This window comes from Spea bombifrons, chromosome 8 (genome assembly GCF_027358695.1).
Source record: "Spea bombifrons isolate aSpeBom1 chromosome 8, aSpeBom1.2.pri, whole genome shotgun sequence".
Lineage (NCBI taxonomy): Eukaryota > Metazoa > Chordata > Amphibia > Anura > Pelobatidae > Spea > Spea bombifrons.
Window position 1 is genome coordinate 40,468,995 of NC_071094.1, and position 24,759 is coordinate 40,493,753.

A 24,759-nucleotide genomic window follows, 5' to 3' on the forward strand; every position below is an offset into this window, starting at 1 on the left:
CGGCGGCAATTTAACATAACTTGGAAGCATTTGAGATTAATGATGGTAATTAGCGGTAATGTTTGTAAAAGGATAAGAAGAGGATATTTTTGTCTTTTCTTAATTTTTCCAAATACGTCGAAGTAAATATCTGCCTACTTAAATCATCCAGGAGATCGGCTTTAATCTTAAAGGCGGTAATTAACCAAGTTGTTTATACTCTGCACTAATGTAAGGCTTTATGGGGTATTAGCAGCAAGCAATTCTCTACAGGAGCCAACATAGCAGGTTTCGTCATCGTGAGTCTCCGTTTAATTTAACAGTAATCCAGACGCACAAAACATCTAAATAAAATGTTTTTCCTTGTTTTTGAAAGAAAAGCAAATTTTGGCCATTAAAATAACATGAAATGGATCAGAAATCCAGCACAGATGGGGTTAATGTTGTAGATGACTATTGTAGCTGGAAACGGCTGATTTTTAATGGAATATCCTCATAGGCGTACAGAGGCCCTTTATCACTCCCATCACTCCTGTGTTCCAATGGCCCTTTATCACTCCCATCACTCCTGTGCTCCAATGGCTCTTTATCACTCCCATCACTCCTGTGTTCCAATGTTCCTGTGTTCCAATGGCTCTTTATCACTCCCATCACTCCTGTGTTCCGATGGCCCTTTATCACTCCCATCACTCCTGTGTTCCGATGGCCCTTTATCACTCCCATCACTCCTGTGTTCCAATGGCCCTTTATCACTCCCATCACTCCTGTGCTCCAATAGCCCTTTTATCACTCCCATCACCCCTGTGTTCCAATGGTCCTTTATCACTCCCATCACTCCTGTGTTCCAATAGCCCTTTATCAGTCCCATCACTCCTGTGTTCCAAAGGCCCTTTATCACTCCCATCACTCCTGTGTTCCAATGGCCCTTTATCACTCCCATCACGCCTGTGTTCCACTCCAGGGCCTGGGAGTGATGCAGCGGCGCGTCCCACTCACCCGCGTTACTAGCCCCTTGCGCAATGTCATCGGGAACCCCAGTGATGTCAGCGGACCACCTAGCCACATGCCAAAACGAGAGAGCTTAGGGTAGCTAGGGCCTGCCGCTCATAACAGAAGCAAATCATCAAAAACTGATAATTTGTTCTAATTATTATTTAGATTTTTATAGCGCCTTCATATTCCGCAGCGCTATACAAGGGGAAAGTAGTGCATCAAATAACAATTTGGACTCATCAAAAATCAATATCCGTAAAATATATCTTTTTACAAACAGCCTGAAGATTAAAATATAAACTCCCCCCGGCCGGCTCTTTCTTCCAGAGCCCTTTAAATGGAAGTCTGGTGCCCCATGCAGCCCCAGCAGCGATTAATGTCATAATAATAGAGCAAACTGAGAAAAAGACAAAAAAAATTCTTGACGTTCAGCCAGCGGTTTTCTGAGTCTAAAATACATCATTTAGGATGTGATCAGAAAAGCATTTCTGGGAATAGACGTAAATAATTAATACAAAAGCGCCTCATCCCAATGCAAACCGATTCACGTCAACCGTTCCCTCCAAAACAGGTCTAAACCATTTAAATGCCAGAGGAACACGCAGTTGTTGGATTCGCTGTGACATGCTCAACTTTCTAGTTGTAAAACAGCCTCCGAGCAGAGGTGGTATAGGCTAATACAGTGAAGGGATTTAAACATGCATGGGATAGACATAAGGCTCCTGAATCTAAGACGAGACCAACGACTGATTAAGGTTTGAGTCTTTACAGCAGGAGAGACGGGCAGACTAGAAGGGGGCAGATTCTGTGTCTCTAAGATGCTACAAATTTTAATTTGGAGTATTTTCTCCCGTTTTCTCACCTCGGATGGAAAAAGTAATTCTGTAAGGTTTTTATTGATTATTTTGTGTAATATGAAGCTGGAGAAAGAAAAAATAGGTTTGGGGGAGGGGATAGATATTTAAGAGAGGAGAGGTTTTTTCTTTGAAATCAAAAAATTCATTTATTTTGAGAAAAATCAATTTCTAGAATTTCCTGGACTACATTCATTCTCAAGGCGTATTGCTCTTTATACTGCCCGGGTACTCCGTTATAAATAACTTTATTAGCAACTAACATGTTAATTATAGATCTCTCTTTTTTTTTTTTACGTACGAAAAATATATCTGGTGTTTTTAAACATGAAAAAATATTGAGTGCGATTGACTGTGTTAATTATAAATACTGCAGGATTCCGACAGATTTCGCAGCATATGGTCAATTCTGGAGTTTTACTCTTCTGTGATATAATTTTTCGAGGCGGATACGGTGAAATAACGCGTGAGACGCGGTTATCAAAGGCCGTCTCGTTTTATTTCATTGTTAAATAAGGTGCTGCAATATAAATGGGTCTAGGCTAGGCACCCCAAAATGATGATAATGATGGGGGATGGGAGTTATGCTGTATCACCGTCAATGTCTGCCTCAGTATATAGTCATGAGAGTTATGATGTACCAACATCAGCGCTGGCTTACTATACAGTGTTGGGATAGCGGGAGCCAGAAAGTTCCTATGTATGTACATATGGGGTAGCCCTGTACAATCCGTCCATGTAAATTTAAAGGGGGCACACAGCGATCTCATGCATATCATATATGTGCAGACGCCTGTTCACGCGTGTGGAAATGGGCGCACTTTCCTGCCACTGATTGGATGCCTCAGGCAGCCATTAGTGACAATAATTGCTGGATCATGGAGGAGGAGGGCATCTGCTGCTGCAGGGCAGCCTCTTCTGTAAGCGCTTTTATTATTTTTTCCCCTCTTTATTTTGGAAGAAAGCATATTAAAGAATTCACAAACTAATGCTAATTAGAGGTTAATTATTAAATGGGCCCCTCCAGCTCATTAAGACCAATCTTTCCATTGTTTGAGTTAGAGTAATTGTGTGGTAGTCCGGGCAGTTGGATAACAGAGCACGTGATACAAACGGCTTATATGCAGCTGCCTGAAAACACTATATTATTATTAAAAGAATTAGTAACATAACCGCTTGGTGGGACTTCCCCTTTAACCGCCCCCGGTACCAGATGCTGCGCGCACCATGCATCCAACAAGGGGACGCAGTGCGCGCCCACGGACACTAAGGCTCCGCCCCCCAGGGATGCGCGCCCCAAGCAGCCGCACTCGGGTCATTAACATACGGCGCGTTCCCGCTGCGGTCACGCGATTCGTCTTTATCCCGCAGGTCGCCAGGCTGGGGATCTCCTTGGTGATGTCACGCTGACGCGGCTCCCTTCGGTTTCCATGCTGCACAGGTGACGGCGGCCGCCATATTGGCGGAGCCTGCTGCTGCGCGGATAGGGACGAGCAGCGGCTCCGGAGGTAGGGGAGGAAGAGGAGTAGTGGGGTCCTCCGCTTCCCTCTGGTCTGCTCCCCTTGGCTGTCCCCGCGAGGAGCTGGCGGGGGATGTGTGGACCGAGCGTCCCGTGAGGGGGATGCCGCAGCGGCTCAGTCAACAGGAGGATCCGTGGCAGAAAATGGAGGTGTACATGAGCGGCGGGAGCGAGGTTTGTCTGGGGTCTGGGGTGAGAATGTGGCGCTGGCAAAGCACTGTGCACACCGCCGGCTGTCAGACCTGGCTGTGATCGCCTGTGTCCGCGCCTGTCATGTCACTGTCATGTGTGTGTCACAGCCATCTCCTGCACCAGATTATACCTCATTGTCATTGTTATGGGTCTCTCGTGTGTGTGTGTGTGTGTGGCCCCAGCTTCTGTCTGGGGGACCCCCGTTTGTGTGTGTGGCTCCATCTCCTGTCTGGGGGTCCCCTGTGTGTGTGTGGCACCAGCCCCAGTCTGGGGGTCCCCTGTGTGTGTGGCCCCATCTCCTGCCTGGGGGTCCCCTGTGTGTGGCGCCTTCACTCCAGCTTGTGGTACTCTTGTTACCTAGTTAAAGCTCCCTGCGTGTCACATGACCCTGGTTTTTGTGCCATTATGTGGAACACGCTTGTTTCATGTCATTCTGCCATCTGTGGCTCTGCACACGCGTGTCAGTGACATGTGCCCTCGGTCTGGTGCGGTGTGTGACTCCGATTAGTAGTCGGATCCTTCGCATGTTTCACTCGTAGAAGTCCTCTGTGGGCCGGTTACCGGGCTACTGACCCAGCGCGCCTGCTTCGTAAGCAAAATTATCCACAACTTTCCAGAAGTGGCCCTGCCGTGTGCTGCCCAGTGGGGGGTGATTTCACGACGTCACACTGCCCCGTGGGGGGGTTATTTCACGCCACCCTGTGGGGTTTTATTTCACGTCGTCATGCCGCCCGTGGGGGGGGTTATTTCAAGCCGTCTCACCCTGCCGATATATTTGTCGGTTTTGTGTATCTGCCTGTGTCAAGGAGCAGTCCGCAGAGCGTTCCTCTGGTACCGCGGCGATTGCTCCATTCCGCTCCTCTACCCCTGAGTTTTTTTCAGCGTGCGGAATGTTCCGGTTCCCGTCCGCCGGCAGAAGGTTTTAAAAGTTAATATGAAGGTGTCGCCGATCCGCTGCGTTATTTCTATCCTGCGCGTCACTAATGAACTCTAATCCGTGTTTATGGCACATCAGCATAAACACACGCAATGCACGGAAACACGCTAAGACCTGCTCCCCATAACACAGCACTACGTCTAGACGGGTGTTTACATGCGTGTTTACATGTGTTTGGAACCCCCTCATCTGTTTCTGATCTGCTGTCAGGACCCCCGTTCTGTCCGGTTTGCGTATTGTAAGTTCTATTAACGCCCGTTCCCCACCCGATACTTTGTGTTTATGGCGGCGGTTTGCGACGTTGTGTCTGAGCGCACGGCCCGATTGCGTGTTGCGGGTCAAACGTGTAACTCTGCACGTCTGTATTTACACTGTTGATATGTGAGGGATGTATGCGATACTCTGAGACTCCGTGTGCTTCCTGTGCCCCGGAATAGATGCTGCTTCATAAAGAAATATTTCAATATCTCTAGATTGTAAGCTTCTGAGCCGGGCTCTCTCCGTAACGTATAGCTTCGTCTTAGTCCGTCGGTTCTGGTTCTGTCGGACGCTTTGAGCGTACGGACTGTAAGAAGCGCTGCGGAAACTGTTGCCGCTATATAAATAAAAGATAAATAATAATAGTCTTTTACGTTTTGTTTTTCCTCCCCTGGCTTGTTTCGTTGTCGTGTCCGTGTTTTAGGCATGCAGCATGCGCGGTTTACATGTTTTGATGTGAGGCAATATCTTCGCTTTGTAAGCCTAACGTTGCCGTTAATTTCGCCAAACGGACTAAATCTGTTTATGCTGTGCTTTTGGTCGCATAAAACACACGCTTTTTGAGAAGCCTTTTCTGCTTCTATGGCAATAGACAACCAAGCGCTTGCTTCTGCGTCCTATGATTAAATGATCCTGACAAAGGAAAAAGTAAGAAATAAAATCCTTCAGGTGGAGTCCGGTCCGTTTGCACCGGCCGGGGCAGCTACTGGTAACGCTAGCCCTTTGTTGCCGGGCCGATGCCACCTACTGATCTCTGACAATAAATGGATATTTCTGCAGATAGACATAAAAACCTAGAATTTTTGCTTTCCCCGTGACCTTTCTGAAAATATCCCTTTTTATTTATTTATTCTCCCGGTTTTCATGCACGTTCTCTGAGGACGTCCCGCATCGCTGCGTCCCGAGTCAGTACAGACAACAAGCCCCATCATCCCAGACTGACTTCTAGCCCATATCTGCTCGGTGGTCCCCAGGACTCTCAGAATGCTCGTGACCCACGCGGACGTTCTAGATGTTCTTTCAGTGGAAGGCAGCGTTCTGTTCCCGGGAATACGTTGTGTAGGAGACTCTCTCCCCACGCGCGGCGCGGTCCTCCCCTCGCTCCGCTCCCACTCCATGGATCTTCTCACAATCCTTCTGCCGGAGACGTGATCGGAATTGTGTCTTCGGGTGACTCATCGCTCGGTCTCTGCGCATCCACTAAGCTGTGCGCGTCGACTAAGCTGTGCGTCTCGGGGGGGGGCGACCTTATTGTCCCAAATGCGACCCTCCCTGGCTGGTCCGATAAACTTTGCACGGAGCGGCCGTTTGTCTACCAACCCGTGGTGCTAATGTGATAAACATCCTTAAAGCCCCTTCTTTCCCACACCTTCCCCAAGTGAGTAAACCTACTCATGCTCGGCAGTGTAGGGGTGAGTGAACCCACTCATACTGACCGTACTTTTTATCATTTCAATGTGTTCACTGATCTTCTGATTTAAAGGGACGGACTTGCAAAGTCACCCACCCCCCCACTTCATGCTTTTGCCAGGGGGGCACGAAAAAAAGGGGCCACGCAGCTATCCTATGCATTAAAGTGGGTATAATAGCTGGAGTGTCCCCTCAAGGAGGCTGCACTGTGAGAAATAACTACTAATAAAGGACACAAATCTGCTCTTTTTAATGAAAATGGGAGGAAAATGAGCCCCCTTTAAAAAGGTAGCGATGAGGGCTTCGATATAACGAAGGTGTTGAGGTTTCTCTTTCCGGCGTGAAGTCGTTAAATAAAAATAGTTGGTTTTTTTTGTCCGGCTTTCCTTTGAACTTGTAACTTGTGCCGACTTATTTGATTTTTGTCTTAGTCACGTAACCCGTGGAAAGGATCCACACGCGAGCGTTGGGTGTGGGATCCCAACCACTTGCCGCGTAGTTAAAGTAGGAGCGGTAGAAACCGGTACTCCTTCCGAGCCGGCCGTGAGACCCGCGTCCCCGGGAGCCGGCCGTGAGACACGCGTCCCTCCGTGAGAATTAACGCTCAAGAAGGAATCGTTGTGCGGCTCCGGCGTCTCGGGTGCGTTCACTTATGTGTTATGCCATGGGATATTTTTATAGGTTTTTATTTACGTTTCTTCAAAGAAGGCCAGAGTCGTAACAATTTAACATAAAAGGTTATAATCTAGAGGCTTGGGTGTAATGTAAGGAGGTTCTACTTTATTGAGAGGGTGGTAGATAAGTGGAACAGCCACCCGGGAGAAATGGTGGTCCAGTAAGGGAATCTGAGAACAAGATGCCTTAATTATATGGATTTTAAATAAATGCACACTTCCACAGTTGCATATTTTATTTGCTGGTTTTTGGGCACGCGGCAGCGCATGGCTTAGTGAATCCGTGCCTCGGCATACGTCGATCAATCTGTTGGGACGTTCTGGGAAGCCCGTCTGCACGTTTCTCCCCCTGTACCTACATCTTATTGGTGAGATCAAGGTAGTAGTGGACACCGGACCCCCAGCGCGGGGGGAACTGGTCCGTGGGCCCAAACGTGTTACAGGCACTTGTGTGTAGCGCTTGTCTTTGGTACCCGTATGAAAGAGTCTGTCGCTGAAGCCTGTAGAACGCGGGGCGAGATCCGCCGACTGGTTTAACGGTAACGTGTCGAGCTTTTAAAGACCACAATAAGTCTCCGGGATGCACTTCGTGTCGGAAACATTGTTGCCCTTTTTCTATTTTCTTTTTCCACATTTTGCTTGTTTTCTTGCTCTCCTGGGTGGAAAGGAGCTGCTGAATTTAACCCCTTTCTAGCCGCCTGCGCTGTCAGAAACCCCGTATTCAGCGATTTCCCGGGAACTCTTCATTTTCACGTCGTGTAAAAGCAGGCAGTGGCTTTTATTTATTTATTTCTCATAGAGAAAGCCTCTTAGTTACATTTTTGTGTTTTATACGACTAAACCTTAAGAGGAGAAACCAAACGGATCTGCTCGTGTTTATTTATTTATCACGCTAGCGAGATAAGCGAGGGTTAATGTGGAAGAACTCCCTTTAAACATTCCCGTCTTCAACACACGCACACAGCTGTGTATCCGTGTGCCGGGGCCGGGATCACGGGAACATCTGGCGGCTGATAAGAACCGTTCAGTTCGCGTTGGTCTCATGTTAGATCCAGGAAACATGTGCCTATCCCATGCGTGTCTAAATTCCCTGGCTGTATGTGTGTGTATGTATATGTGTGTATGTATACACACGTATATAGCGTATCATTGTGTTCGCGTGCTCGTATGTATCAGATAAGCATAGTTAGTCAAACCAGGACTGAGGAGTTGCGGTGTGACACGGAGGAGACCTGCCGCTCATACATCCTTTCTGAGATGTCGGGATGACATTACTGTAGCGCGGGGCTTCTTAGTTTAAATGGTGTGATTTGTATCTTTTTCGCCATCATCCTTACTCCCGTTTCTTTAATCCCAATAATCTAACCCCTTCTGCAGCCGGAACTTTTATCGGGTGTTAGGAGAATATCGGTGCCAAAACTGCTTTCGTTATCTTCTGTGTTACTAAAACCCTGTGTGTTTTTTTTTTTTGTTTTTTTTTATATATATAACCGTGCGTTAAAGGGACGGACCCGCGCTGCCGTTCAGAAGTTTGGGGTCACTTAGAAATGTCCTTGTTTTTCAAAGAAGAGCATATTTTGTCCATTACAACATGAAATCCAGCGCAGACGGGGTTAATGTTGAAAAGGACTATTGTAGCTGGAAACGGCTGATTTTTTTATGGAATATCTTCATAGACGTACAGAGGCCCTTTATCACTCCCATCACTCCTGTGTTCCAATGGCCCTTTATCACTCCCATCACTCCTGTGTTCCAATGGCCCTTTATCACTCCCATCACTCCTGTGTTCCAACGGCCCTTTATCACTCCCATCACTCCTGTGTTCCAATGGCCCTTTATCACTCCCATCACTCCTGTGTTAGATGGAGTTTTTTGGGTGAATATACAGCGCGGACCCCCCCCCCCCAAAAAAAATAAAATAAAACAATTTACGTTAATTCAGTAGTATCTAGTTTCAGCCGGTCTCTGGCTTCCCTCCTTCCTGGATCTGTTAGCAGGCAGAGATGGTCCGGTAATTACTACCTACCCATAACGAGCGAGGTGAATCCTGTCGCTCTCTCTCTATGACCTCACCCTTGTCTACGTAAAACATTTAATTATTATTTTTCTCTGCGTGTTTAAACACGTCTTTAATCCGGCACAGCTAAAAACCGGACGTTGCTCCTCGCCCCCGCCGCCGCTCCATAGCGTTCAATGTTAATATGGAAAAATCTGAGAACCGTTCCTTATTCAATATCCCCTCACAGGTAACCTCTGGTATATTTGGGGGCCGGGGGGGGGATCTGATTGTGGAACCTTCCAAGAGCTTTATATAAAAATTATTATTAAACATACTTTCTTCACAGGCCTTCGCGGGATGTTGAACACGATCGATCTCAACTGATATAAAGACTTTGTTCCCTGTATTATTTTTATTATGATATACATGCTTTTAAGTGATTTGTATTCTATATTTCTAGTTCTTAAATTCACCCGAGGAGTATTCGGCGGGTTTTAGGTGATTTTGTAATTAAATTCCCATCGTCCCCTAGTGACGCCTGCATTAAAATCCTGCCGTCGGCCGAGCGGAAGCGGTAACGGCGTCGCTTACTCTGCCTGCGTTTTTTATTTTAATGTTTGTTTTCAATCAGGAGAAAAGGAAGATGGAGGAAGAAGCTTGACGTTTACATTTATTTATTTTTTATTATTAGCTGAATGGTTTGAAGATGATGGACGAGCCGATGGACGAAGGGGATTCCTTGCTGCCTTACGTGAGTATGCCGCCTGTTCTCTTCATCCACCTTCACTCAATATCAGTTTCCTCCGTCGCCCTCGCGTAACCCCCTGCTACAATGTGACAAAACCACTAAATTTCCGTTGGAGCGCGTCCTCTTATCTACGCGCGCGTCTGTATTAAAATCCCACGTCACGCCGTGTTCCCCTCCTCCCTCGCTACCAAAAGTCCAAAATAGAAATACAAGCTATCGTGCTATTAATGTGAATTGTAAATGCAGCGTGTTTATCGTACACGCTTATAATGGATGTTAAGACATTATTAAGATGTGATAATCAAACTAATCTGATGATGAAGGCATGGGAAGAAAAGGTTTTTAAGCTTGGAATCCTTTGCCACCTGGCCTGGGTCCTTTGTTGGTTCTGATATAAGAAGCCCACACAGACAATTCATGCCGGCTATATTACGCTGGCACGTTGTTTTGCATCATCTTATTTATCTCCTCTAATGCTAAGGTTCTGTTGCCTGGCACCAATCCGGTTCTTATTCCTCTACGCGGGTCTTTCAATTTGTTTTTCTTTTTTTTTTTCTTGTTTTTCTTAGGATGAAGGAAACGTTAAAGAGATTCAGATTACCCACCACGTGAAAGAAGGATGCGAGAAAGCGGACCCCGCACAGTTTGAGTTACTCAAAGTCCTCGGGCAAGGATCCTTTGGAAAAGTATGTGGCTTTTTAATTATTTTATTTTTTCATTTATTTATTTATTTTTTTACAATCCCCCAGCCTACGGCTTCTACTCGCCCCAATCTGCCACGCCGATGGCCGTCTGCGCTCCTACTCATTTGCATAATTTAGGATTGTTCTATTTTCTATTAAGGGCCGTGTGTCCCAGCTAGCGCTGTACCGTATCTCGATAAACCGCATGCAGGGACTTCATTTTGGTTACAGAATACGGAACGAAAGACTGCTCGTGTCTTTAGTTATTGGCTATTAAAGCGCACGTGCCAGGCAATTATGGGGAGGAGGCATTTTCAGTCTGATCCCCAATCGCTGTCAGATATATAAATGAAAATATACTTTATCTCCCACACGGTCGGTAAGGAAAGCTCATATTAACCCGTTATACGATTCCCCATAACGCGCCGCGGGTATGCAGGCAGACTCTGTGCTGGTGTGCTGTTTAGAAGACATAGTCCGAGTAGATACATTAATCATTATCATTTCCGTAGGTTTTCCTTGTAAGAAAAATCATCGGACCAGATTCCGGGCAACTTTATGCAATGAAAGTGCTGAAAAAGGCTTCGCTGAAAGGTGAGCAGTGAGCCTGGTGCGTAGGAACCCTCCGCAGATCGGTCAGCGGGAGAACAAGTTCAATTATTATGCTTTTTAATACTCAGAAGGGTTAAAGCTATAGCTGAAAGAGTAAAATGACTGTTTAAAGGTGCTGCTCCCCAAATTTTCGTATGTCGTTTTATTCTTTGCCCCTGAACGTTTTATCACATCAAACTACAGACCATTAGGAAAGTTTTGAAATGTTTTTGTGACAACAACCTATCAGTGCCTGCTTTTGTGTCATGTGACAATTAAGTGTTCCTTATGAACACAAAGCAGAGAATTCTTATACCCGCCGTTTTTAATTTTTTATTTTTTGTTGCTGGTGCTTCCTTTTTACTTAAAAACTGACCTAAAACCAAGTACTGAATGAAAGTGGGAAATATTAATAGAAAATCAAAACAGCTTGTAAAATATAATCAGTGACGCGATTTGAGGTGGATTTTAACATCCCATTGATGAACTTAATTGAACTTCAGGGAAGCCTCTGTCCTCCGTAATGGAGATTTTCCGTATAGTATTCCGTATAGAATGTTTAATAAAATAAGATTCTTAAGCTCATTCTTGCTCTTATACAAGCATGTCGCAGAACATATGTTTTTAAACCCTTTCTACAAAGCACTGGACTTTTTATACAAAATGAGAATTAAAGCGTTTTAATTCGCAAAGCAAAACCTTACTTTTTGTCCCCCCCCCAGTAAGAGACAGAGTCCGTACGAAGATGGAACGTGATATCCTCGTGGAAGTCAACCATCCGTTTATTGTGAAGTTGCACTACGGTGAGTATAACCTGTCCTCGATTCAGAACAAATTCTCAATACCGTAAATGGATTATTATATATATATATATATATATATATATATATATATATATATATATCTCACACACACCCATAACGTTGTTAAATGTTCCCACGCTGGATTTTTATCATTAATTTAATGAAGGGCTTGTCTGATTTTTAGTTTATTCAGATGAAATAAGGCAACAAAGTAATTGAATGTTTTTTTCTTTTAATTGTCAGCTTTTCAGACCGAAGGGAAGCTATATCTGATTTTGGATTTTCTCAGGGGAGGAGACGTCTTCACGCGGTTATCCAAAGAGGTAACTATCTGCTTTTAAGCTGCCATTATGTTTTTGTTCATCTCGTTTTATTCTCTTGGAACACACGCATAGTCCAGTTGTAGAAGATTTGTTAGTCCTAAAGGCGGCTGAAGAACCTCTTTAAAAAAAAACCTCTGTAGATGAGCTACCTTAAAGAAAATATATATAGTCCATTAACGCATCCAAGAAGAAGACTGAATATTTTTTTTCTTTGGCATGCGCGATAAGGAAAACACGTGCCGTCGTAGTAAATATTAGAGAAGACGCCGTGTGGGCCGAGCAGCGTTGTGTAAACTCTGAGGCTTGGTTTTTGGGTGGAATAAGAAAACACCCTGATTCCGTGACTCACCCCTGCCTTAAATATCCTGGATATTTTCATTAACGAAGAGCACGGCTATTACCCGGGCTGTTTCCAGCCTTCCGGGTCTCTTTCTTGCTTGGCTGCATTCTGTTGTAAAAAGAACACCCTATCTGCGGCGGTAACCATCGTGTATTTCATCACTTAAGGTTACGCTCCCTCAAAACATACGCGGTGATTAATTGCTGGTTATAAAGTATTTTATTCCCTCGCTGTGGTTGTTTAGGGACAAATGAACATCTGCGGATCCATTCCATATAACCAGGATATATATGGTTAAAGGGATCCATTCCATATAACCAGGATATATATGGTTAAAGGGATCCATTCCATATAACTAGGCTATGAATAAAAGTATAACCGCAGCCTCCTGATCTTGCTTCTACTAAATTAAGCGAGCACAGCGGTCTCTTCCTGGGCTCTCTGATAATCCGCCGGCGTGCGATGTGTCCTTTTGTAGGCAGCATCTTCACCCCCCCCACCCCCAAGATCTCGGTTAACGGTGAGAGGAGATGACTAAGTATCCGCCTCGATTCCTGTAATATGTTTGTCTGCGGGGGGACTGCGTATAAACGGTTCCAGCCGGCTCTCTCGCGTCGTGTCTTCTGCCGGAGTTTTTGTAAATCCGTGACGCGCATGCAGCTGACCCTGGAGAATCAGCGGTTCATGCGCGAGCTCCGAGGCAGATCTGTTAATAACCGTATTTTCGTGTGTCTGGAATGGAAAAGCAAACGGCGCGGCCGTCTCCTATTAAAGCTGAAACCTCCTCCCGGACAAGGCTTCTTTTTTTTTTCTTGCGTGATATAAAACGTCTTAGCATTTTTCTTTCTTTTGGTTAAAATAAACCAAAGTTTATAAACCCCAACAGAGCCGGGTCTGCTCTCTGGGGTCTGCTCTCTGGGGTCTGCTCTCTGGGGTCTGCTTTGTACAATGTTTTTGGACAACCAGGCTTCTGTCCTTCCGATCCAATTATTTAATGTCGCTATTTTACATACCGCTAATTCTGCAAAAGGGGTTCTTGGCGTCCTTAACTCGCTGAACGATGACGGACGGCGGGTTTTTTTTTTTTTGAGAGGCTCGTGTTGGCGGCCAATATAATTTTTTATAGTACTTAACGGTTAATATCTGGTTTCTATGCAGGGAACATCTTAAGCCGCCCACCTCTCTTCTCTCGAATGTATGATTCATGTGCGTTGTAATCCGAAACAAATATCTACGCTGCGGAGCAAGGCTGGCTGCACATGTGTAATCATTTTAAGCGTGTTAAGACAAACTAGCGTGTCATGGAATATTATTTTTACATGTTCGTGCTAAATCGATCCAGGAGCAATACACCGTAACTTTTTATTATTATTATTATTATTTAAGATTCATATCATTTTATATAGAATGAATAATTTTTCACTGTGAAGTTTAGATTACATCTCGTTTTCAGAATCTCCCTTACAGACTAGATTAACGAAAACATAAAAAAAGCTTCGGGGGGGGGGAAACAAACACACCCTGACCATCCGTATCGAATCATAGGGAACCAAGAGAAGTCTTAATCACCAAGCCTGTCGCTCTGACTAATGAAGGCCTATGGAGGTGGCAGGGACTTCATTAGCATTGCTGTAAAGCATCCGCTCAGTGTGGTGATTGTGCAGGGAGAGTCTCCCAAACTATTACATGATTGACAACAATGGCGGCCTAGAGTTCTGCATATAAAGGAAGTTTACTGGCATAAAATGAGACTAAACCAGATTTTTGTCAATTACCTACATTACTGTATACAGTGCTGGGCTTTATCATTATTATTATATCTGCTGTGCCACCGCTCACAACGTTATCGCCGCCGTCCGTGAATGGCGGACCAGACATAAACCGCGCCGTCCGTCAACTCTTTAAGTAATTTGTCAAGTAACATTTAATACGTTATTTATTTTTGTAGTCGCTGTTATTTTCTCCGGCTTTGGTACCTGCTAGGATTTTATTCGGACGATTTCAATAAACTTAACCAAGCGTTAGAATAAATTATCTGCAGAAAAAGGATTTCTTATTCCTCCATGGACTGTTTGATTTTGCTAAACGGCTACTTCTTACCGCCTTTTGTCTGTCCTGATGAAAACTGTTTTGAAATGGATCCGTATCTGCACTTGTTGATCCAGAGCTTCTTGATCGAGGGAGAAATCAGATTTTTTTGCCCAAAGTGGCAAATTTCCAAAAACATCATTTTTTTTTCAACATAAATTACAATCTTTCGATGTGATTATAATTATTCAAAGACAATTGGGTTTTATTCACTAAAGCGGGAGTCGGAGCATCCCTTCCGGTAGGAGATCGAAAGGAAAGACTTTGGGGCTTATGCGTTGAAAGGAAAGTTGTGGTTTCAATCTCACCTCGCTATTCATCATGAAGGGCAAACACTGGCAGCTTTCTCTCCGAGGCCTCAGCCGACCCTGTACAATGTATAATTCAAAGGAGAGACCTCACTGACTTTGAACTATACATTATAGTGAAATTGAAGGAGCCCTCGAGCAAGTAGACCCTTTTCAGATCCCAATAAATAGTCTTTTAGTCCGATACGGTTGAATCCGTTTTCTTGCCGGAGTAACTTACCGGTGGATTCTGAGAATTGAAACTGCAACTCTGCTGCAACCTCCTGCTTTAGTAAACAAGCCCCGGTGCTTTCTGTGCATTAACGAGGTCACACTGTATGTGGCGTTGAAGTGACGGCGTGTTGCATGCGATGAGTGCCGTGTCGTTGTGGTTTTAGAATGTAATGTACATCTCAGAAGGTAAATCTATACAGTTCTTATTAGGTTATGTTTACAGAGGAAGATGTGAAGTTCTACCTGGCAGAGCTGGCCCTGGCCCTGGACCACCTGCACAGCCTGGGCATCGTGTACCGGGACCTCAAGCCAGAAAAGTACGTTCACGCTCTGTTATCACTGTCACCCGCACGTAGATCCGGGGATGGGGGGGACCTGACGCCCAGAAAAACGCCCGATCCTCTTTCCTCGGGGGACATATGCACTTCCATCGAAGGGGTAGAATAGTTTAAGTCCTTTTAATTGTGTTTCAGAAACACACGTCCACTTTTTCTGTTGTAACGTTTGAGGAGGTTTTAAGATATCTCCAGATAATGTCACGTTTAGAAGTGTTTTTTTTTTTTTTTTTTTTTTCTGGCCGGTTTCTGTCGAGCTCGGCTGATCTCAGCGGGATCCTTGTTGCCCCTGCTGAGGTTACAGGTGTAGCCGCTGTGAGCCGCCCCGAGTTTAAATGCCAACCCCATGAGCTAAACCAACGGGCTAATTGAGTTCCTTCGACAATTTTTACTGAAAAAAGGTGTGAAACCGCTGGATTTTCAATAAACAAAACGACAAAATATTAAAGAAAATCAAATATTTTTCATATTTTTTATTCCAACACCTGGGTGCCCAGGGCTGTTGGAACAGAAATGGTTAAAACTGTTTTAGCCAGGGTCTTGCCTTATAGTGAGATAAGTATAGTATATAGTATAGTAAGTATATATTGTTTTTAATGTATACATGCATCGTGTTACGTGTATTGGTGAATGTGACTTTTAATTTTCAGCATTTTGCTTGATGAAACAGGACATATCAAGTTGACAGGTAGGTCCCCGACTCACCTGCAGAACATTACATAACCCAACGCACCATTGTTTACGTGTACGTGGTGGTGGCGGCTTGATTTATTTTATTTAATAAATATTAATACACCCCTGGCATCCATTGTGCTTTTCATTTCTGATTTCTGCATTTCATGCCGTAACCACGTCTGCGAGCGGCTTTATTGCCGCCAGACGATTTATACGTGCCGCTTCCAGTCTCATTGCTTGTGCTCGAGTTATGTGCATTTTGGCAGGGTACTTCTGTGTGTGATAAACAAAGAGGGTGGTTAGATAAGTGGAACAGACTCCCAGCAGAAGTGGTAGAGGCTAATACAGTGAGGGAATTAAAAAAAAAAAAAAAAAAAAAAAAAAAAGCATGTGGGTAGGTGGGCCAAATGGGTCTGATCTGCGGTCGGATTCTATGTATTAGCTTATGAACTAGGTGCCGTAGGCATGAGCCACACCAATAACGCTAACTCTGTAACGATGTACAGCGCTCTGGAATATGACGGCGCTGTATAAGCCAGTCACAACCTTTGTTACCCAAGTCTCGTCTCGTTAGAATATGCCGGATTCGTTAGGGTGCACTTTTTGCAACGCTTCTGTTTTCCAGACTTCGGCCTCAGTAAGGAATCCGTGGACCACGAAAAAAAGGCCTATTCCTTCTGCGGCACCGTAGAGTACATGGCGCCAGAGGTGGTAAACAGACGGGGTCACACGCAAAGCGCGGACTGGTGGTCATTCGGCGTTCTCATGGTACGTTCATTCATTCATGTCATTCATATTAAGTTCCTCCTTTAGAAGGAATGAAAGTCCTTCCGCAGTGTGATGCATTCCTGGGATTCCTCACCTTCCTCCTCTATGCATCTCATTGTGATCCTTATAATATGTTAATACGTAGTAACTGTTTCGTTGAGTATCTGGGGAAGGGGTTGCTGCTGTTAATATACATCAAGATGTTTAGCAGACAGGGACCAAGCTATGTAGGCATTTACAGAATTCATCTGTTTTTCATACGCTTCCAGATGGGATCGTGCGACTAGCGTGAATATAGAGTTAGAGATTCCATGTTTGCTGTCCACTGAAATACTTGGTTACCTTTTACATTTTTGTTTTGGCATCGAATTTTTGTTGAACTTTCCTCCGGTCCAAAAAGATTAACTTTAAAAAAAAAAAAAATATATAAAAAAATATGTAAAATCGCATATAGCGATTAATATTGGAAACACGGATTTCTGAAAATGTCAAGTTTTAAGTATAATATATTAAACCAGCCTTGCTAGGAGATAAAAAAAAAAATCTGAATTGCCATGGCAACCAATAAAAATCCCTGCCATGGAAGCTTGTGCGTAATATTTCTAATGTCTGTCTTTTCAGTTTGAAATGCTCACGGGTACTTTACCGTTTCAAGGCAAGGATCGGAATGAAACGATGAATATGATTCTAAAGTAAGTTTTTGGCCTTTGTTAGAGAAAACGTTAATTCCACAGATTCGGCCTTGGGGGGTTTTGTATTAATCGGAACAGAGCACGGGGCAGATTTAAAGGTACCAAGTAAACGGCTCGTTCCATGGACAGATTGTATCGCCTTTTGTGGTTATTGAGTGGTTTTTAGATATGGGAAGCCGTATAGTTACCTTTGTCGCATACATGAGGAACAACGCAGTGTTTTTCATTCTCGTGATACCTGTAATAATAACAATGATTATGGGGTTTTTTATAAATGTAATTTGATTATTATTGGTGTTGGGATCCGTACGTTTCATTATCGTTGAGTACTAACCCTATTTAAATACGTTTTTCTTCTCAGATCAAAACTTGGGATGCCGCAATTCCTGAGCCCCGAAGCGCAGAGTCTGCTGCGGATGTTGTTTAAACGAAACCCTCTAAACAGATTAGGTGAGTGGAGGGCCGGAGACAGTCGCTGCAAAACTGTTAATTTCTCTGCTTTTTGGGCAACTTCTATAAATGGAATCGTGCGATTACTCATTGCTAATATTATGTTGCCGTGCGAGTTAATGCATCGTCAACAGCGAGCCGAGAGGAATAGCGCCGATCGGTTACACGCCGATGACATTTAATCAAGTGCAATTTAATGAAATATGATTGCGAGGACCCGTCGTCCTAACCTCGACAAACAATTTACAGAGATTGATGCAGAGTGTAATCACAATAAACGAATGTATTTCACCTTTGGCTACGTTAATGCGGAGTCTGGGGAAAAAAAATCAAATATTGTGAAGACTTTTTGTACCTGTAGTAAATTACCTGCGGTTATTGGCTAAACAAAGCTTGAAAAAAATATTTATACAGCTACAACATTATATATAATATATAATATATTACTTTTAGTCAGTTGTTGGTCTTGTTTTAGACCTATCCTATACATGTTCACATTCACTCTCTTGGCCTCTGTCTCTTCTGCTGGGAGGCCTTTCCACTTTTCTACAACCCTCTGATCAAAGTAAAACCCCCTTTTAAAATCTGTGTAGATCGTAAGACCATTGGAGCAGGATCTTATCAACCGAATCAATAAATATATTTGCTACGCGAGTCTCACTGGATTAGAGTTTTAGTAAGCAGGGTAAGGTCTGAGATACGTGAATATGCCTGTAAACACATCAATACTGCAACAATCAAAAAGGGAACAAAGTGCATTGATACGGATGCTTGTAGTCCTGTCTGTAGATGCACTACTGTTCAAAAGTTTGGGGTCATTGTGTTTGTCCATTTAAATGACATGCGTTGGATCCGAAATCCGGCTCAGACGGGGTTAATGTTGTAAATTACTATTGTAGCTGGAAACGGCTGATTTTTAATGGAATCTCTTCATAGGCGTACAGAGGCCCTTTATCACTCCCATCACTCCTGTGTTCCAATGGCCCTTTATCACTCCCATCACTCCTGTGTTCCAATGGCCCTTTATCACTCTCATCACTCCTGTGCTCCAATGGCCCTTTATCACTCCCATCACTCCTGTGTATCAAGCTGAGGAATTGCGTGTATCTACTAACTACACGTGTCTACATACAGAGGGTTTCGCCCCGTGATGCCAGATTACAGAACAATTAGTGCATTAGGCTCCTGGTACGCTTTACCACCTTCAGATATGTATATTTAAGACAGACTTAGTCAGGTTTGGGATCCTTACCCTTCCACTTTCAGCTGAGATTAAATATTTATTCTAATCACAGATTGATGATGCTTTAAACGTGAAGGCACGCTTTGGGAGGATACGGCTAACCCGTACTGAGGAGCTTTGGTTATCTAAACCTCGGATGGGGCAGTATTGTGTAAATAAATCTTTGTTTGTATTTCTACAAAGGGCTAATTGTTTTTACTTATTTCAATTTTTTTAAAGGGGCTGGGATTGACGGAGTGGAAGAGATAAAGAGGCATCCGTTCTTCTCAACCATTGACTGGAATGTGAGCTTTAAAATCAAATAATAAAAAAACCCACAATATATATTCAGACCTGCGTGTGAATGGTAACTTAGTTAACTTGTTTGTCTTTTCAGAAGCTATATAGACGGGAGATCCAACCCCCGTTTAAACCTGCTTCTGGGAAACCAGAGGACACCTTCTGCTTTGATCCAGAGTTCACAGCAAAAACACCTAAAGGTATTTTCAGAGCTCGGCCCTCGGTCCTGTGATGATCCTTCCCCGTTTACGAGTTTAAAATTTCATTATGCGCTGAAGCCATTTACAATGATCTTCTAGAATGTTTCATGTATTCTAGAACTTCTAGAAGTTTAGCCGATTACGCATTGGTGCATTTATATCTTATCTCATATCGCATTGTTTCAGGTCGTCGGGGACAGATTTATGTAAAAGTTTAAGGACCAACAAGTTTAGGAGACTTTTTTTTTTTTGGGGGGGGGGTCCAGAAAGAAATGCATCCATTGGAATCAATTAGACATTCAAAAGAGCAATGGCATTTTGGCATCTAGGATTTGCCATTCATTCATGCTTTCTAATTGCAATGCCCCCTAGTGGCCAGGCTCAGGAAACCCAGTCTCTGCTTCTTCACAGAGAGATAAAAGTCTTACCTCGTAACAGTATCCGTTTAATTGGCAGTGACTTTTATATTTATATAGTACTATTCTTCTGTCTGTATCATAGCAGTGTTCATTCCGCGCTCTTGATTGTACTTTAATTTCAGTCACCATTAATCTGGTGCATTTCTATAAAGTTGCCTTTTCTTTTTTTCTTTGTGGCAGTATTCTTATTGTGTGGTCTAATGTTCTTTTTTCCTTTTGTTCTTCCATGCAGATTCTCCAGGGGTTCCTCCGAGCGCCAACGCACATCAGCTCTTCAAAGGCTTTAGCTTCGTAGCACCTTCATCTATCGAAGAACACAAGATCTCTTCTATCACAAACGTGCTGCCGATTATACAGGTAAAGTATTTTATTCCAATCCAGACGTATCTATATAGCAGCAGTGATGTTTTCCTTGAAGTGAGGCTGAGAAAAGTCTTATATAGTTTTATTGCACATTTTTGGCCATTTATTTCCTTAGCACCCAAATATCATTCTTTTTTACAGCAATTTCATGGAAGCAGAGCGAAGTTTACCGATATTTATGATCTGAAGGAAGATATCGGCGTTGGGTCGTATTCCGTGTGCAAGCGTTGTGTTCACAGGGCCACGAGCATGGAGTATGCTGTGAAGGTACCGATTTTAAACCACGAGGTCATGGCGTTTCCTGTGGGTATTTATTAAACTATCGGCTCACTCCAGAGTCCGGCGCATGCCAGATTTAATGTGAATTTGAGGCTACGGGTAATAAATCGGTACGTGGCGGCAAAGTCAAAATGAAAGTTTTCCTGGCTTGAAGGTGACATAGCAGCTCCTATTGTTACAAGAAAAAGGTCTCCTAACGTAACTCAAGTAATATCTCCACTTCTAATAAAGAGATAAATTGATGTTCAAGTTTGATATGCCGAGTGCCGTCTAATTAGGTGATCTGTGTATCTGCCCGTGACCGGACATTAATCTTCCGTTGGAGTTCCCGAGCTTGCCGGATAACCGGAGTCTGCTGGAAGATGCGCTTGAAATACGGAAGCGCCATTTAGGTGGCGGGATTTTTTTTATTTTATTTTTTACTGACTTTACATATTTTTATTCCTGCAGATAATTGATAAAAGCAAAAGGGATCCGTCGGAAGAGATAGAAATTCTGATGCGTTATGGCCAGCATCCTAACATTATCACTTTGAAAGATGTAGGTAGCCGTTGCTTTTGGCCTGTGTTGGTCCTCTAGCTTTTTTTTTTCCTAATGGTGTCATTTCAACGTCTCGTTCTGAAACGCATCCTTAGGTGTTTGATGACGATGGCAGATACGTTTACCTCGTCACCGAGCTGATGAAAGGCGGGGAGCTGCTCGATCGCATCCTCCGCCAGAAATACTTCTCGGAGCGGGAAGCAGGAGCCGTACTCTACACCATCGCCAAAACCGTCGATTACCTGCACTGCCAGGGGGTAGGTGGAACAAAGCCCGCCGTGTAAATGTTCCGCGTTATGATGCTTGTCTCTCCTGTACGTCATTTAGTTTGGCTTTAGCCGTCAGAGGATCCTTCTAATGGTAGGAGCTGGAGCCGTATTAAATCCTCAGTGACCCTAATGGACCCCATGGTCCCCATGGACCCTCGTTGATGGTAACTTAAATGAGATTCTCCAGCAGCAAGTGCTGAGGTGGCCTCCATAATGTGGAGGAGGCTCTTGAAAGTATCCCACAACGATATGCCTTATGCCGGACCAGTCACTGACCCTTATAATAAACACATCCCGAGATTGGGAAAATCAGCAGATTGTCCTGCAAGCTCCTACATCGGGGAATATTTGAATATTTGTCGCCCTTGGTATTAAAATATATATCCTAAAAAATTATATCACTTTTACCTTTCCCATGTTCACTGTGAGGGTGTGTGGGTTTTTTTTTTTTTTTAATATGTATGTGTGTTTTTAACTTTTTTTTTTAATCATCAGGTGGTTCACCGTGACCTTAAGCCTAGTAATATTCTATACATGGATGACTCAAGCAATGCAGACTCCATAAGAATTTGTGATTTTGGGTTCGCGAAGCAGCTTCGAGGAGATAACGGGTTACTCTTAACACCGTGTTACACTGCCAACTTTGTTGCGCCGGAGGTACTAAGAATTTTCTTTCTCTTCTACCCACCAACAAAAAATGCATTTTTTTTTTATTATTAATAAATGAACTTTCAGTGAATCTCTGGAAGAAAAAAAAACATTGAGTTTTGCTAGCTGCACACGAGCCTGAACACACAGAAATTAATTTAGCGCGTTCCTGCTCGAACATACTGCCGGTTCTTGAGGAGTAAATAGGCTGATGCCTCTGGTCTGCATGAAGCGCTCCGTTGAGGTTGTATAAATTATTGTATGTATTTTGAAACGTATTTTGGTAGCGTTATATATGACAGCGTTATATCTTTACTGTATTACAGGTTCTCATGAGGCAGGGCTACGATGCTGCCTGTGATATATGGAGCCTCGGTGTTCTCTTGTACACAATGCTTGCAGGGTGAGCATCTAGAGCACGGAGTTATCTATTCTTTGGGCTATGAGTTGGTATACCTCACCTTGGGCTAAACTCAGTGAAGCTCTACTTATTACCAGACTACTTGGGGCAGGTATGGTCCAAAGGGGGCGAGCGTTCTAGCCAACTTTATGGGACTTCTGGAGGGCGAAAAGCCCAGTAGCCACATGGCTTTTCCCAACCATTCCTTACAATGCAAAAGTACTTGGTGCTGTCCAGGGTGGCTGCGGTGTCTAGAGAACGTGGTGCGCTTAGTGTATATACTCATCACTGTTTGTGTTAAAGACCCCTTAATCTGTTTGCACGCTTATTGGACTAAAAGTACCCGGCTTTCTCATGGCGCTCCAACCACCAGCTCTGACGCGTGGCTGGAATTGTGTGCCGACAAAATCACCTTTGGCTGATGTCGCTTAATGGGGCCTTTCGCTGTTCTTTTAAATTGGTATTAATGTCGTCTCACACTTTCAGTTACACTCCATTTGCCAACGGACCCAACGACACCCCAGAAGAAATCTTAATGCGGATAGGGAGTGGAAACTTCTCGTTAAGCGGAGGAAACTGGGACACGGTGTCAGATCCCGCGAAGGTAGGGAAAGGAACAAAGTGACTGATATGCTTCGTTAGCTAAGAATGGGTGCAATTAGCAAAGGCACAGCACCACCACAAATATATATATAATTATATATATATCACACCGTATATGTGCGGGTTCAGACATTACAATAGTGGAACACTAAAAATATTGTCTTGATAACTATTGTGCGTTAGCATTGTGTGTGTTTGTTAAAATGTCATTTCTCGGTGTTAAACTCCCCGTTTCTCCGGGGCTGGCAGCGTATTCCCCACAGCCTGCCCTGCGCGTTCGCACCCTACCCGGGCGTCCTTTCAGAATCGCACCATTTATAAATGTGTGCCTTCGGTCGTTGAAGCACTAAATTAAACTAAGTGGTGTTTTTCCACCTCCAGGACTTGCTATCGCACATGCTTCATGTCGATCCGCATCAGCGGTATACGGCGGAGAAAGTATTAAAGCACTCCTGGATTTCATGTAGAGACCAGCTTCCCCATTACCAGCTAAACCGACAAGACGCGCCTCACCTGGTCAAGGTGAAAAAACAATCCGCAAATGAGGGTATTTTAAGATAATATAATGGAGGGGGGTAATTATACAGATCCCGAGAAAGGGAACGCAGTATCCCCAAGGTACGGTATACCTCGTATTGTATTCAAACCCCATGCTATGTGTATACCATGGCAGGCTGTATTAACTTGCTTTTGCCTGGGCCGTATTATTATTCCTCCCCGACAGTTTATCTGTCCACTGTTGCCCAGCTGTGGATTCTAGTGGATTAGACAGAGGTTCCACTAATGTGAATTAAATATATATATATCCAGAGGATCCAATTTTGTGAACCTCTTTGGGAACTTGCAGATCTGCTGGCGTTTCCGTATGGTAATTCTGGTGTCTCATTTTAGGGCGCTATGGCTGCTACGTATTCTGCACTGAATCACAAGATACTACAGCCCGTGCTGGAGCCGGTCGCCGCTTCAAACTTAGCGCAACGCCGTAGTATGAAGAAGCGAACGTCAACAGACTTGTAGATAAATCGGCGCATTGCGGCCAAACCGGCGCCAGGGAAGTCCTCTGTCCAGCCTGTGGTTGAACAGCATTTAGAGTCTTTATATTACTTGAATATTATGTACAAATCTTTCACGGACAGCATATTTTTTTTGTGTGTTCTGTGCTTTTACGCTTTTTCGGCCGTTTTTATTTATTTTTTTATTTGGTTTTGGGAGACTTTCGGGGTTTTTTGTTTTGTATAAACATCAGGGTACGTCACGGAAATGCCTCACCTTCATGCAAAAGCAACCCTTCCGTTCAGTCCGCTGCTTCGGATCCAGAGTTACGAATAATTTCAAAGACCTAAACGCTGTATATTTTCTTTTTTTTTTTCTTTTCGTTCGCACGAAACACATTATTGGGAGTGAAAAGACGAAGCATTCGGTCCATCGCACAAGTAGCTTAGCTTCATGGCGCAGGACAAAGACGCCATGCGCTAAAGCCAATAGATGCCTGGCCTGCAATATAGCGGTCATGTATGGCTCTAAGACACTATACGTAATATCACTGTGGATATCTAGTCGATGTTACCTTTAGAGCCACCACTTAGCTTCTAAAGCGGGTCTCCAGATTCATAGATCTCCTTAAATCTGCGTAATTGACATGCTTTTTAGGTTCAGAGCGCAAAGAACGACCTCTTCGTACTGA

At 43.9% G+C, this 24,759-nt stretch overlaps 1 protein-coding gene across 1 annotated transcript; it reads left to right on the forward strand.

Moving 5' to 3' along the window:
- Positions 1-3,237: 3,237 nt before the first annotated feature.
- RPS6KA6 (ribosomal protein S6 kinase A6) lies at positions 3,238-24,355 on the forward strand. The gene is made up of 22 exons (XM_053473509.1): positions 3,238-3,519; positions 9,507-9,566; positions 10,133-10,249; positions 10,759-10,840; positions 11,560-11,640; positions 11,884-11,963; positions 15,123-15,229; positions 15,898-15,935; positions 16,548-16,690; positions 17,312-17,382; positions 17,744-17,832; positions 19,295-19,359; positions 19,452-19,554; positions 20,206-20,330; positions 20,478-20,603; positions 21,066-21,155; positions 21,251-21,412; positions 21,920-22,081; positions 22,399-22,475; positions 22,959-23,076; positions 23,457-23,597; positions 23,967-24,355. Exons 1-22 carry the CDS (start codon positions 3,448-3,450, stop codon positions 24,090-24,092), a joined length of 2,235 nt encoding a protein of 744 aa, XP_053329484.1. The 5' UTR covers positions 3,238-3,447; the 3' UTR covers positions 24,093-24,355.
- Positions 24,356-24,759: the final 404 nt, after the last annotated feature.

Coding starts and splice junctions, on each gene's coding strand:
- RPS6KA6 (XM_053473509.1), top strand. CDS start 3,448: ATGCCGCAGCGGCTCAGTCAACAGGAGGATCCGTGGCAGAAAATGGAG. Junction 19,360..19,451: donor TCTCAACCATTGACTGGAAT/GTGAGCTTTAAA, acceptor TTGTCTTTTCAG/AAGCTATATAGACGGGAGAT. Junction 21,413..21,919: donor ATTACCTGCACTGCCAGGGG/GTAGGTGGAACA, acceptor TTTAATCATCAG/GTGGTTCACCGTGACCTTAA.